Below are 15953 nucleotides of genomic sequence, written 5' to 3' on the forward strand. Positions count from 1 at the left end.
ATAAATACTAACATAACATCAAAGCATAGAAAACCTACAGCACAAAACAGGCCCTTCGGCCCACAAAGTTGTGCCGAACATGTCCCTACCTTAGAAATTACTATGGTTATCCATAGCCCTCGATTTTTCTAAGCTCCATGTACCTATTGAAAAGTCTCCTAAAAGACCCTATTGTATCCACCTCCACCACTGTTGCCAGCAGCAAATTCCCACACTCACCACTCTCTGCGCAAAAGAACCTACTCCTGACATCTCCTCTGTACCTACTCCCCAGCACCTTAAACATGTGCCCTCTTGTGGCAGCCATTTCAGCCCTGGGAAAAAGCCTCTGACTATCCACAGGATTAATGCCTCTCATCATCTTATACACCTCTGTCAGGTCACTTCTCATCTTCCGTTGCTCCAAGGAAAAAAGGCTGAATTCACTCAACCTGTTTTCATAAGACATGCTCCCCAATCCAGGCAACATCCTTGCAAATCTCCTCTGCACCCTTTCTATGGCTTCCACATCCTTCCTGTAGTGAGGCAACCAGAACTGAGCACAGTACTCCAAGTGGGGTCTGACCAGGGTCCTATATAGCTGCAACATTACCTCTTGACTCCTAAATTCAATTCCATAATTGATGAAGGCCAATACACCATATGCCTTCTTAACCACAGAGTCAACCTGCGTGCTGCTTTGAGCGTCCTATGGACTCAGACCCCAAGATCCCTCTGATCCTCCACACTGCTAGGAGTCTGACCATTAATAGTATATTCTGCCATCATATTTGACCTACCAAAATGAGCCACTTCACATTTATTACGTTTGGTTTCCTCTACACTAACTCAACCTGTTGATTAACCTTTAGGGAATCCTGGATGGGGACTCTGAAGTCCCTTTACACCTCAGAGTTTTGAATTTTCTTCCTGTTTAGAAAGTAGTCTGTGTCTTTATTTCTTGTGCTAAAGTGCATGGCCTTACACTTCCCAACACTCTATTCCACCTACTTCTTTGCCCATTCTCCTAATCGGTCTAAGTCCTTCTGCAGCCTCCCTGCATCCCGAACACTATTTACTGCCCCCCCCCCACCCATCTTCGTATCATCTGCATCTTATGTGCAGGACCTTGTCACTTTTTAGTTACGTTCTATTGGTTTTTAAAAGTTTCCCAATCCTCTAACTTCCCTCGAATTTTTGCTCTATTTTATGTCCTCTTTTTTGCTTTTATGTTGGTTTTGACTTCCCTTGTCAGCAATGGTGGTGTTATCCTGCCTTTAGAATACTTCTTCTTTGGGATGTATCTATCCTGCAGCTTCTGAATTGCTCGCACAAACTCCAGCCATTGATGTTCTGTTGTCATCCCTGCTAGTGTCCCCTTACTTTGACCAGATTCTCTTTGTTCATAGATCTGTAATTCCCTTTACTCCACTGTAATACTGATACATTTAACTATAACTTTGCCCTCTCAAATTGTTGGGTGAATTCTATAATTTTATGGTCACTGCCTCCTAAACATTGCTTTACCTTAAGCTCCCAAATCAAATCCATTTCATGACACAACACCCAATCCAGAATAGCTGATTGTCTAGTGGGCTCAACCATGAGCTTCTCTAAAAAGCCTTCTCATAGGCATTCTACAAGTACTCTCTCTTGGGATCCAGCACCACCCTGATTTTCCCAATCTACCTGATACTGAATTCCCCCATGACTATTGACTTGCCTTTTCTATCTCCCATTGGAATTTGTAGCCCAAATCATGGCTACTGTTCAGAGGACTGTGTATAATTCCCATCAGGGTCTTTTTACCCTTGCAGTTTCTGAACTCTACCAACAAGGATTCTACATCTTCCGATTCTATTTCACTTCTTTCTAATGATTTGATTTCATTTATTACCGACAGAGCCACCCTACCCCTTCTGCCTACCTGCCTGTCCTTTTGATACAATATGTATCCTTGGATGTTAACCTCCCAATTATCATCTTCGTTCAGCCACGACACAGGGATGCCTATGACATCTAAATGCGATACAAAATCATTTACCTTATTCCGTATACTGCGTACATTTAAATATAACACCTTCACTCCTGTATCCGTCTCCCTTTTCAATTTTGTCCCCCTTTTATATTACAACTCAGCCCACCGACTGCAATTTTACCTGGCCCAGGGTAAGGTAAATAGGAATGCCTATTGTAACTGAAGGAGAATCAACTATCCCCTATAAGGAAATAAACCATAAACGCTTGAATGAGATGGAGACAGAAGTTCATAGAATTAATTTAAATTTCACAAGCAAAGGTCAGTTTAGACAGGATGGGATTAATATCAACTAGGCTTATACATACTGGGATTTAGAAGATTGAGGGGGGATCTTATCGAAATGTATAAAATTCTAAAGGGATTGGACAGGCTAGATGCAGGAAGATTGTTTCCGATGTTGGGGAAGTCCAGAACGAGGGGTCACAGTTTAAGGATAAAGGGGAAGCCTTTTAGGACCGAGATGAGGAAAAACTTCTTCACACAGAGAGTGGTGAATCTGTGGAATTCTCTGTCACAGGAAACAGTTGAGGCCGGTTCATTGGCTATATTTAAGAGGAAGTTAGATATGGCCCTTGTGGCTAAAGGGATCGGGGGTATGGAGAGAAAGCAGGTGCAGGGTTCTGAGTTGTATGATCAGCCATGATCATACTGAATGGCGGTGCAGGCTCGAAGGGCCGAATGGCCTACTCCTGCACGTATTTTCTATGTTTCTATGTTTCTAAATCTTTATGGTTTCAATTGTTCCCAAAAAAGGGAGAGAATGTGTCTCTAAGAGAACAAATGGCTGACAAATGACTTAGAATTAGGCAAAGTAACCCTTTTAATAACATGTCCCTGGTCTGATTCTTCTAGTCGCCATAGTGTGTATTTTTCGACACGCTCAGGTAGTGGACCGAAAAGTGGATGATGCTGCATTAAGTAAGGTTGCTATGATTGTTGGCTTCTTCGGTTCCGTGGGAGGCTTCATTGCTGGAAACTGTAACGTAAGTCATTGTGAATAAGATGTGACAGATTTACTTTATTTTGGGGTGTAATTGATGACTGATATGTTAGTTGCCGACTGCCCACAGTTAAGTGTTTTCCTGATGAATAAAATGTAAATAATGAACATGTAGTTAGATGTGGATCTAAAACTGGGATGTGGATTCAAAAGTGACTTGGACATCTCTGAGCAAAGTGGTCAAACCAACATCAAATGTGACCCCCCACCCCCACCTATCATCAATGATTTGGACCGAGGCTGCACAAACCATTTCAAATTGGTTTATAAAAGGCTGGTTTCTAACCCACTGGACAGTAAACAAATGATTAGATGGATGTACAATTTGCCATTTTAAACTAGTATGTAAATATAAAAAAATTGTGAATATCAAAAATATTCAGAAATATAATACTCAATGAGCTGAAGTTGGTGCTTTTCCTGAAGTTAATTTGTAAGTCACCGGTAGTTATTTGAATATTGGGCAATTTTGTAAAATGTCTATTTAATGTGCACCCCTCAATTCCATTGGTGGCCAATGCAATATGGCCATTTTATATTTTTGTATAGCCATTTTTATTTTGCCAAAATAAATATAACCATTCCTATTTTAAATTATCCTCAATGTTTCTTTTATTTTAACTTTGCTTCCCATTTGGTAAATACCATGATCACCTTAAAATGATAAAATGAACTTTACAGTAAAATTTGTCATAAGTAACCTGGTTGGACTAATAAATACCTCAAGAATGGGGCAGCATATTAGGATGACGTCCATACTGCAGAATAGAAAATCAACACAAGGAATTATATTAAGGAGATGGACAGAGGATGAAAAATTAAAGGTATTAGCTCTGATGGAAGAATGAGTTTGGGAATTGCAGACAGGAAAGAGATGCAATGTGGGAAATGGAAGGAATGAGCTTCCTGATGATGAGAGCTGGGGCAAACGGAAACTCCAATGAAAATGCTGAATAATAAAAATGAAACAACATCATTGAAAATCCTGCAAGTTGAATGTTGGGAGTGATTAGAAGTGGGAACGGCAGGAATACAGCTGGTAGAAAAGACTATTATTTGACAAGCAGTTTCTTTCATTTGCTCATTATGATTGAAGCTAGAATTGAAGCCAGCTGGAATTTCTTAAGGTTATAACTTCAGTTTAATTCGACTTCAATTCAAAATTAAATTCCTTCCCCTTCCCCTCTTCTTCAATTCTCACCTGCCTATATGCTCCACCTGGGCCCCTCCTCCTTCCCTTTCTCCTATGGTCCACTCTCCTCTCCTATCAGATTCCTTCCTCTCCAGCCCATTAACTTTTCCACCGATCTGGCTTTACTTATCACCTTCTGGCTGTCCTCCTTCCCCTCCCTCACCTTTTTTATTCTGGCATCTTCCCCCTTCCTTCTCAGTCCTGAAGAAGGGTCTCGGTCGGAAATGTCGACTATCCGTTCATTTCCATAGGTGCAGCCTAGCCTGCTGAGCTCCTCCAGCGTTTTGTGTGTGATGCTTCAGTTTACTGAGTTTGTGAATTAACGTGAATGTGGTTTAACCCATTGTGTTAAAGTCAAAGAGCAATAATGCTTTGCTTTCTTTACAGCCATCAGTTCTCATGGTACTGCACTACTTCGGAGCCTCACTGTGTTTTGTCAGCGGTTGTATTTATTGCGTATTACAGACTACCTTAACATTCAGGCTATGTATAACAGGAAAAGAGTGCTTCCTGGTGCCGATACGTGGCGTGCTGAGCAGCCTACAAGTGATCTTTTCTATCAGTTGTATCCTTTCTTGATGTTGAGTGGCTATCAGCCTTGCTCCTGGCATTGGTTAAACTGAAAGAAAGAGGAAGATGAATGAGCAGGACATTTATTTCCAAAATTATGGGGCCTTACAAAATAAAAGTGGGCCATTCAGTCCATTGTGGTTTTGCTGGCTTTATTTAAATAGTCAATATTTACCTGCTTGCCCTTTTCCATAATGCACAAAAGCTTCTTGCTTGGAAAAGAATTCTCCAAGCTCATGTAATAGTCTGTCTATGCCATTTGCTGCATTAGTTGGTGTTACAATGCAGGGGTGGAAAGCCAAATAAACTGATTCTGGGCATTTGCTCACCGTCTGGTGTCTCGCGCTGGAAGGTGAATGTACGTGTGTGGGTCTCCCAAGTGCATTAGCCTCAGAGTTTCACAGTGTGGGCTCCATCCAGCTACCAGACAAGCTAATTTACCAGGTGATTCTTGAGCCAGAATCAGTAAATGTAGTAAAGACACGGAGGCTTTGATGTGTACAGCAGGAACCATTCGAAACTGCATTTCCTGTGGAACGTGAGAATAGTGTTAACACATTCAAAGAGTTTGACTGGTGATTTCACCATGTTCAATTCCATTTCACCTCTGCAGAAAATGAAGCAGCCCAGACCAGCACAATCTGAACCGCTTTCAGCATCTTCTCTATGTAAATTCAGTTTATCCATTCAGTATATAAATGTTTCAATAAGGTCATGTGATATTCTTCTGAATCCCAATCTCCTCATCCATTTCCCAATTAACAAACCTTTCCTCTTAGTAAACTTTCTCTGAATTCCCTCTGACGCAAATAAGAATTGTTTACAAAACTGTTTGCAGTCCTGCAAGTGTGATTTTACCTTCACCTTGTACAATTCGAGTAAGACTTCCCTATATTTATGTTATACTACCCCACCCCATACCCCATTTGCTTTTCTAATTCCTACCTGTGGCTGCATATTAGCTTCTTACCTTCTTGTATGGAGTCACCTATATCCTTTTGTACAAATCTATCTATTTAAGCAATATTCTGTTTTCCTGGTCTTATTATACTGGATAACCTCTTATTTCCATGCATTATACTCAGTCGGCCAACATATATTGCCCATTTGCTTAATCTGCCCATATCAATTTGCAGTCTCCTCACTACTTGCTTTCCTATATATTTTTGACTCATCAGCAAATTTGGCTAATGTATACTTAGTTCCTTTATTTGCTATAAAAATTTACTCCCCTCCTGAACAAAAGGAAGAGGGCAACATGGAAATACTACCATCTCTAGCAAGTCATACAGCATTAAAGATAAAGACATTGTATTCAAATATGTGAAGTGTTCATAATAAAATTGATGAATTAGAGGCTCAGAGGGAAACACGATACAAGGAAGGTTCTACCATCAATGCTGCCCTCAACTGCATTTTCCATTTCACACACATCTGCTCTCACCCCATCTCCTGCCACCTTACCAAGGATAGAATTCCTCTTGTCTTCACCTACCACCCCACCAGCCTGTCAGTTCAGCACATAACTCTCCACAACTTACTCCATCTCCAATGGGATCCCACCACCAAGCACCTCCCCCCCACCCCACTTTCTGCTTTCCGCAGGGATAGTCCCTACGTGACTCCCTTGTCCATTCGTCCCTCCTCACTGATCTTCCTCCTGGCACTTATCCTTGCAAGTGGAACAAGTGCTACACCTGCCCCTACACCTTCTCCCTCACTACCATTCAGGGCCCTAAACAGTCCTCCCAGGTGAGGCGATACTTCACCTGTGAGTCTGTTGAGGTCATATACTGAGTCTGGTGATCTTGGTCTGGCCTCCTGAATATCAGTGAGACCTGACATAGATTGGGAGAACACTTTACTGAGCATCTGTATTCCGTCTGCAAGAAAAAATGGGATCTCCCAGTGGCCATCCATTTAAATTCCACTTCCCACTTCCATTCCGACATGTCTATCCATGGCCTCCTCTACTGCTGCGATGAGGCCACACTCAGATTGGAGTATATAATATAATCCCTTATATTCCGTTTGGGTAGTCTCCAACCTGATGGCATGAGTATTGATTTTGCAAACTTCTGGTAATAGCACCTCACCTTCACCATCTCTTTACTTCACCCCTCCCCCTCCTGGTTTCACCTATCACCTTGTGCTTCTCCCTCCCCTGCCCCCTCCTTTTAACTCTACTCCTCAGCTTTTTTTCTCCAGTCTTGCTAAAGGGTTTCAGCCTGAAACTCTGACTGTGCTTATTTCCATAGATGCTGCCTGGCCTGCTGAGTTCCTCCAGCAATTTGTGCTTGTAACAAGGAATGATACGTGGCTTTGGCTCAACACTCGTGATAGAAAGAAGGTTGAATAGTAAACTTGCAAAGCTATAGGAGATAGAAGGCTGCTTGGGCATTGCAACTGATTTTTTAAAAATAGGATGAGCTGTTGTCATGTTTGATGGTGGTACAAAAGAACAAGAAATAGTGTCAACATCAGTGGCAATTAAAATAGAATAAAAATAGACAGATTTAGTTTATCACCATGATTGGAAATAAAATTAATTAAGAAATAAAAAGAGATGTTGCCAAAAATAATACAATAAATATGGGGGATTTTCATCTTTATGAAGGCTGATTAAACTGGCAAAAGCAGTTTAAGGATGAATTCATAGAATATATTGAATATAGAATATATGTATAGAATATATATAGAAACTATATAGAATGCAATTTTCTGAAGCAAGGTGGCATGGGACCATTTTAGACATTTTCTGTAAAAGGACAAGATTAATCATTAATCCCATAGTAAGGGTAATTGAAATGAAATACAGTCCAGGTAGAAAAGGCAGTCTTCCCATTAAGTGAAACTAATTATGCAAGATTTGCATAGGTTAGTTAAGAAATTAAATTAATGATTTGCCAATGGATGAATTGTGAAAACATTCAAAGGAATACAGTGAGTTCTGTTAATTGAGCCAGCCGTTTATTTGGGACAACTCTTAAAGAAAATAAACAAATCAAGAAAATAGAAGTGATTTCCTTTGTTTATTTAGGATGCTAGGCTGGTTAATTGGGGCACGAGACTGTTGCTAAACAGTTTCTAACTAGCATCAGCCGTGCGCACTTGCGTGGCCATTAGACACTAGACCGTGCTTAGAGTGATCAATTTTTAAATAGCATGTGTGCAAAAAGCAGTAATTTTTGTCACTGAATGTTGGTGAGAAATGAGCAGTAAGATAATTGAGGACTGTTTTGTTCACCGCAGTTTCAAGCATTCAGGCTTGGAGATGCCCCAAACAACTGGAAGTGAAAATGAAATGATTTCACTTCTTCATCTGGTTAGGAGTTACAATGCAATTGATAATCATCTTGAATGTTCCAATTAAAATGAAGACTTGGAGGATGCAGTTGCCTAAAGCATTGTATGAAGGCAGTCTATTTAGATGTCTGCGCTGATTTTGTTAATTCATAGCCAATCAAAAGAACATGGCAGATGAATTCCTCTGTCGATAACTAATAGGAAGTAATACATAGTTTTATAGTATTGTATAAGTATTGGTAGTGTTCTAATTTATTCCGTATTTTATTTAAATACATACATTTCTAGTCAGTTAAATGGCAGTTTGTCTTTGTTATACCTTTTTATCTATTTTCATGAAACTTTGGCTAATTGGGGCAGCTGCTTAATTGGACCAAAATGCACTGGTCATGATTTGTCCCAATTTAATAGAATCCACTGTATTCCAAAATAATCAATGAATGTACATAGTAATGAAAAATTTAAAAATCTGATCATCTTTTTCTTAAATAATAAGGCTAATGATAATACGGCTGGCTGGTGGCGCAGTGACATCAGCGCTGGACTCCAGAGTGAAGGTTCCCAAATTCGAATCCAGTCGGGCCGCTCTCGGACACGCTTTCCATCCGTGCCAGGTTGAGTGCCGAGCTTGCAACTCAGCCTCGTAAAAAAGAACACTGTGCTGTGAGAAGGACTTGGGGGACCACTCACAGAATCTTTCCCCCAAGACGCCGAGGCTCTGGCAGAGTATGGCACACAAAAAAATGATAATACGGTTATATAATGATGGAATAAATAACATTTATTATATTGTCAAGAAGATGATTGGGGAGCTATAGGAACCACCAGCATATGTCAATTCCGATTCATGAGAGAGAGTAAGTAAACAAGCAAGTACAGTAAACAACTTGTATCTTGGCATTATTGCATGAAGACCCGATACACAAGTAAGGAGCTCAAACCGAAGCTGCACAGAGCTAAGGGTGACTTCATTTGGTCTCTGTATCTAAAACGCTTTCCTTGCAGTGTAGATTCACTAACTTAATTACTGGAATGAGGGGATAGACTAGTAAAGAGAGATTGAGAACAAATGGTCTGTACAAATGGGAGGTAATTGCATGAAGAAAAACAAGAATCTTGGAAGATCAATGGGGTAGATTCCAAGGGTGATTTCCTCTGGAGAATCTAAACTGGGGGACAAAGATTCAGGATAAGAATTGATCTAGGGTGAGGAGAACTGTATTTATGTAGGTCTTTGAACTTCTCTGAATCTCTCCACATCCCTTCAGGTAGACTGAATTCAAGGCTGAGTTTGACTGAATTCTGGAGGCTGGTAGAGCAGAGGATATGGAATCAGATGGGAAAAGTGAACAAGTCACATGATCGATCCGGATCTTTTCGAGTGACAAGAGTAGGCATTAGTGTTTACTGCATTAATCCTGATTCTTTCTCTCATATATAATATGTCCTTCGGGTAAGGGGTTGGGCCAGACACTCTGGTTCAATGTAAAAATTATGAACTAATTTTAAAAGCAAACTGTCTGTGCCTTCAGATAAACTTTACAATTCTTCTAATGATATTGATGGCATACAGAGCTGGACTGATCATCCAAAAAGAGATGGAAATGGGTGGGGGAAGATTTGTACACGTTTGTGGGAGGGGCAGGGAGAAAGCACACCAGTGTGTATGATTCAAGTGGATAACAAAGGGCTTGTTTCTATGCTCTGTTATGCTAAGTCACTGTGAATTAGTCTTTACCGTGTATTATCCTTAACGTTGCTCCAGATTTGGCATTTTTTGTCCATCCAGATCTCTCAAAACAGCACGTTGGAGCCATTTGTGAATGGATCTTAGCCACAAACTTCTATGTTTTTATCCTGCTGTTTACCTTTGAATTTTATCACATTACCTCTGCGGTTCTCCTCGTATTGATCGGCAGGCCGGATGATGAGAAAATTGCAATTCTGTCAGAACCCAGAGGTACAGACCTGGCTATGTTCACCAAGTAGAAGCAGAACGTACAGAGGGGCTGAGCAATAATGGGCAGTTGGAACCATCAGATTCTCCCTGTGATTTAGATTATGTATTGTCAGTCTTGATTGTCTCTATCAAAATGTTTGTTTGTTTTTGTCTTTGGAATTGACTGATTTCCTTCAAACTCCCACTTTTACACAGCGCAAGGCTGTGAGACATGTCATCTCAACATTCCTCTATAATGTGCCTCAATAATACTCAGCTACTAAATGTAAAGTAATTAAGTAAAAATAGTTCGTTTTATTAAGTATTGTGCTGCACTTTATTTCCGTACCCTTTGCCTAACACTGCACTCCTCCCCCCTCCATCCATACTCCACAATCCAAGAAAGATATAGAAAAATGTTGGGGAACTCCTAGCCCTCGTACATCAGTTTCATTCATCTTCTTTAGAAGGTTCCTAGAAGAAGTGCCATTTGACTTTGAGGTTGCTCTACCACTGGATTGGGTCAATTGAAAGATGAGGAAGGCAGAAAGATGGTAACTACTATCTTTTTCTTCCAGTTTCCCTGAAGGTTCTGGCCTTTTGTAACAAGCTTCTTTCGTGGTTGTCTTCAAGACTGCAGTAGTAGGTGCCATTGCTACTGGAGGGGCCCAATCAGGCTGGTGGTGCAGGTGTTGGGTGAAGTTGTTGAGGGTTGCAGGGCAGGTAGATAATTGAGCCCAATTTCTCTGAAAACTGCTTCATTTTGTTGCCTCGAGTGAGAGGATGGTAGCCATGACTGCTAAAGGAAGTAATTTCTCAGGGTATTTTAAACAGGCAAGTGCACTTGCAGTTGACCAGCTCCTTCCTTTGAGGCTGCCATCGTTAGAGAGTTAGAATGGAAGTGAAAAGTCTCTCAGATTTATTCTGGCCTCCAGTTAATCAGCACTTAAAGAAACCATCAAAGGGGTTCAACTGTATTGTGGAAGAAGGAAATTTATGAAGGAGCAGAAGTTTCCCATTGTAGCACATCACTGCCTTGCTGCTAAAGAAGTTGCCAGCCCAATTCATCCCCTCCTAATACAGATGCTCTGCTGTGCAGATTCTCTCAAGGCGGGGTGTATTTTTAAATCATATGTGTTTTTGGTAATGATAATAGCAGTCATGTTTGAGTTCCCCATTCCTGTTACCACACAATGATACAAAGGAGGCTCTGTTGGCCCATTGTACCAGCATTTTGCATGAGCTAAGCAATAATCTGCACCCATCTTCACCAGTAGCTCAAATAAATCCACCTCCCCTTCAGACAACACCTTCCAAATTATAATAACTCATCATATAAAGGCTACCAAACAACTTACACCAACAATCAGCAGTCTCTTAACACTCGACTCCACACTTCTGGGAAAAGTCAAATGCCCTAAATCTCAGGTAAATCACTTATGATTGCACTGAAATCTGGATGTGCCTTCCAAATTAGGAAGTCGGGAGAATAAAATTGAATTAATTTTTCCTTTCATTTTAATGGCTTGGGTTTTATTGTATGCACTCAGAGCATCGAAAATGTACTGTACTATTTGTAGTTCTGTGTCATGTTCAGCTTTCCAAATTGCAAGAAATAAATTCAGCACTGATGCTACAAAGCTAGCTGTCTGCTCGATTCTGTGCCGTGGCCTTGTGCCTCGCCATCTGTTATCTTCATCCTTTCCTTATAAGATTAATGATACTTGGTTCACTGCTTACTCCTAATCCACTGCGTTCTCACCTTTAAATGTGTAGCTGCTCTAAGATAGCGAACTCTGGCTTTCCTTGGAATAACTACTGGTAGCATTCATACAATGTGATTGTAAAGTCACTGACAATTGTGACTCAGTGGATTTTCTGAGCCGCACATTCAAGGGTTCATTTGCCATATCATTTGAACATGAGGTCTTGGCTGGTGCTTCTACAGAGGGAGTACTCCACAGTCAGAGCTTCCATTCACTGGAGGTTCTAAACCAAGTCTTTTGAGTTAATATTAAGCTTCTTTGCCACTATTCAGAAATAAACCAAGAAGATTTATAAATAAACTAAGCAATAGTCACCACTCAATCAATTTCATGAACCTTGGATTAGACAGGGTTTTTGTGCCATGTTCACGGTTTATTTGCTCAGTTCTGTAAATTCCACCTGGGCTCACTGTGACTACGATGGACAGCAGCACACATTCAGGCTTGTGTCAAAACAGCAGGATACAGGTTTTAATGTCACTCGCACAAAATTCATTTGTGCAGTTTTGTCCCATCAGTGATGTGGACTTTACTTGTGAGTTGGCCTATGTTGGCATCACTTTAGGAGATACCCATGCTCTCCCACTGGGCCTGACACATTCATCGTCTTGAAGTAGTATTCAGTCCTCACTGCCAATGGGCTTAGGACCTGCTTGTGCATTTATGCAGCACCCTGCGCCCCCTCAGGTCCCAGTACAATCACGTAACTGACACTACTGCCATTGGACAGGAGGTACAGAAGCCTTAGGTCCCACACCATCGGGTTCCAGTATAGTTATACCCCTAAACCATCAGGCTCCTGAACCAATGTGGATAACTTCATTCGCCCTACTCCGAATTAATTCTACAACCTACATACTCACTTTCAGGGACTCTTTACAACTCATGTTCTCATTTTTTTGTTTGTACAATTTGTTTTTTTTTGTACTTTGGCAGTCTTTGTTTATGTACAAACGTATATTTTTGCATAAAATGTTAATGTATTTCTTTTTTCCTGTAAATGCCTGCAAGAAAATGAATCTCAAGGTAGCATCTGGTAACATATATACACTTTGATAATAAATTCAATTTAAACTTTGAACCTGATTCTTGAGGCTCCTTTCCATTAATAATTCATCCTCCAAAATTCCATTCCCTGTTGTCCCATTCTCCAATTAACCACCCTTGCCCCCAACTCCAAGCCTGATTTGCCTTATTAACACCTCCATTCTCTTGACCTGCAACTCTATCTGACTTATTCTGCTGGTCCTCAATTATTGAATTAGTGGAGAAAAGGCCTTTCCCCTTGTATTCCTACCCCAAGGCCCAGATTGATTTTTCCTCTCACCTACTCTGGAATCCTCCAACCAATTCTTTTACGTTTCTGTTCCCTATTTTTTATTTTCTTGAAAGGTCAAGAACTCTTTTGTCTTCTCAGTCCATCTAGTATTATTGCATTGTACAAAAAATCTTGCCCTTTCACAGATTCTAGTTTATTGCTTATTGATATTATATCGAATACTGAAAAGTGCTATGCAAGAACAGGCCCTTTGGCCTGCCAGTTCTGCAGCAAGTATGATACCATTCTAAACTGATCCCATCTTCCAGCATATGGTCTGTATCCCTCTGTTCCCTGCCTATGAATGTAGCTATCTAACTGGGTCGTAAACTTCTCTGTCAATTCTACTTCTCTCACTTCCCCTGACAGTATGCCTGAGACACCTGTATAATTATCTCACCTCACACATCTTCTTTAAACTTCCTCTTTTTCACTTCAATCCTTTGCCATTTGCCTTTTGCTCCTTGGGGAAGAGAAATATCTCTCTCTCTCTCCCCCTTTTACATGCCTCTCATAATTTTATATATTTATGTTGGCCTTCAACTCTAAAGGGAAAACAATCCAATTGGTTTAGCTGATATACTCCAATAAAAACAACATCCTGATGAACCTCTTCTGCACCCATTCCAAAACCTCCACATCTCTCCTGGAGTGCGGTGACCAGAACTGCAGACAATACTCCAAATAAAATCATCTACAACTTGACTTTCAGATTTTTTTACTCAAATGCCCTAATTGATGAAGGCAAGCATGCAATATGACATTATATGAGGGGTGATTTATGAGTTTGTGGCCTAAGGTAGAAGGAGTCAATTTTAGAAAACCTAGCACATTTTTCAACATAGTCCCCTCATACGTTTACACACTCCGTCCAGCGATCGTGGAGCATACAGATCTTGGATCTCTAGAAAGTGTCCACAGATAGGTGATTGGTAAGTTTGTGGCCTAAGGTAGAAGGAGATGAGTTATAGAGCTCTCATTACATGCACATGCAGGTCAACTCTTTGAGTGATTATGCAGAAAGTTTGAAAATAATAACTCACTGGGTGATTGATAAGTTCATGGCCTAATATAGCAGGAGATGAGTTATTAACCAACCTTTCTGCATAATCATTCAGAGTTCCCCTGCATGTGCATGTAATGAGAGCTCTATAACTCATCTCCTTCTACCTTAGGCCATGAACTTATCAATCACCTATCTGTGGACATTTTCTGGAGGTCCAAGATCCATATGCTCCACGACTGTTGGACTAAGTGTGTAAATGTAGGAGGGGACTATGTTGAAAAATAAATGTGCTAGGTTTTCTAAAATTGACTCTATCTATCTTAGGCCACAAACTTATCAGTCACCCCTCGTACTACCCTACCCCACTTGTGGCACCACTTTCAGAGAACTACATACTTGAACCAAAGTTCTGTCTGTATATCATTCACTTTATTCTGTAATCCTCCCTCAGACTTGACCTCCCAAAATGCAACGCCTCACATTTGTAAGGATTAAATTGCATCTGCCACTTGTCTGCCCAAATTTCCAAATGTTCTATATCCTTGTTGTGGCATTTGACAACCTTCCACACTATCCACAACTCTGCTGATTTTTATGCCTTCTTCAAACTTATGAATTGGAACACCTAGATGTCTCAAACAACAGAGGTCACACGCCTCCACTAAGAGAAACACCCCTCCATTACAATCTCTCTTGTGACCAAGCCAATTTTCAGTCCAACTGTCCACCCACCAGTTATCTTTTGGATATGCGCTCAAGGAAAGGAATTGGGTTGGGTCTGAGCAATCAGAGCAACTTGCAGCATACGACAGTACTTGAAGTTGGTGAGAATTCTAATTTTCTGTTAAAAATAATGGCATGATATCAAATGTAAATGGGTACACTTTGTTTCCTGGTGATACAAATTTCATGTGGGAACTTTGACAGATAGAGCTGGCATGCAGTTCAACCATACACAAGTTCAAACAGACACCAGCTCTGAGTTTGTTTGCTGACGATAGAAAAAGATGTGGCAGTTCATGTGGTAACAAACTTTCATAGCAGCAATTTGAAACTATATAGAGTAGCAAATCAGAGCCAACCACATTGTGGCAATTTTGATCTGAAGGCCATTACTAGGTCATAACAAACAGGATAAAATCAAGCAAGCTTGAAAAACATCAAATCTATTTCATAGAGTTGTGGAGCGCTATGGCACAGAAACAGGCCCTTCAGCCCATCTAGTCTGTGCTAAACTATTATTCCACCTAGCTCCATTGACATGCACCCCACCAGTCCCTTCCCATCCATGTACCTATCCAAATTTCCCTTAAATGCTGAAATCGAACCCACTGGTGGCTTGTTCCACACTCTCACCACCCTCTGAGTGAAGTAATACCCCCTTATTTTTTCGCATTTCCCCCTCCCCCCACTACTTTCAAATCTCTTACTATCTTTCCTTTCGGTTAGTCCTGACGAAGGGTCTCGGCCCGAAACGTCGACAGCGCTTCTCCCTATAGATGCTGCCTGACCTGCTGTGTTCTACCAGCATTTTGTGTGTGTTGTTGTTTTAATTCCCCCTCAATCTCCCTTTAAACATTTCACCTCTCACCCTTAACCCATGACCTCATCAGGAAAAGCCTGCTTGCATTTACCCTCGTAATTTTGTATACCTCTATCCAATCTCCCCTCATTCTTGACGCTCTAGGGAATAGAGCAACCTTTTCCTATAACTCTGGTCCTCAAGTCCAGACAAAATCCTTGTAAATTTTCTCTGAACTCTTTCAATCTTATTGGCATCCTTCCTGTAGGTATGTGGCCAGTACTGCACACAATACTTCAAATTAGGCCTCACCA

At 40.8% G+C, this 15953-nt stretch overlaps 1 protein-coding gene across 1 annotated transcript in view; it reads left to right on the forward strand.

The window, feature by feature from the left end:
• si:dkey-228d14.5 (uncharacterized protein LOC796266 homolog) overlaps nucleotides 1-12827 on the forward strand; it is a 66545-nt gene extending 53718 nt beyond the window's left edge. Inside the window, exons 5-7 of the mRNA XM_059946350.1 lie at nucleotides 2873-3003; nucleotides 4600-4777; nucleotides 9854-12827. Coding sequence (XP_059802333.1) covers nucleotides 2873-3003; nucleotides 4600-4777; nucleotides 9854-10077 — 533 coding nt within the window. The 3' untranslated portion in view covers nucleotides 10078-12827. The remainder of the gene's footprint in view (nucleotides 1-2872; nucleotides 3004-4599; nucleotides 4778-9853) is intronic.
• Nucleotides 12828-15953: the final 3126 nt, after the last annotated feature.

This window comes from Hypanus sabinus, chromosome 21 (assembly GCF_030144855.1).
Source record: "Hypanus sabinus isolate sHypSab1 chromosome 21, sHypSab1.hap1, whole genome shotgun sequence".
NCBI lineage: Eukaryota > Metazoa > Chordata > Chondrichthyes > Myliobatiformes > Dasyatidae > Hypanus > Hypanus sabinus.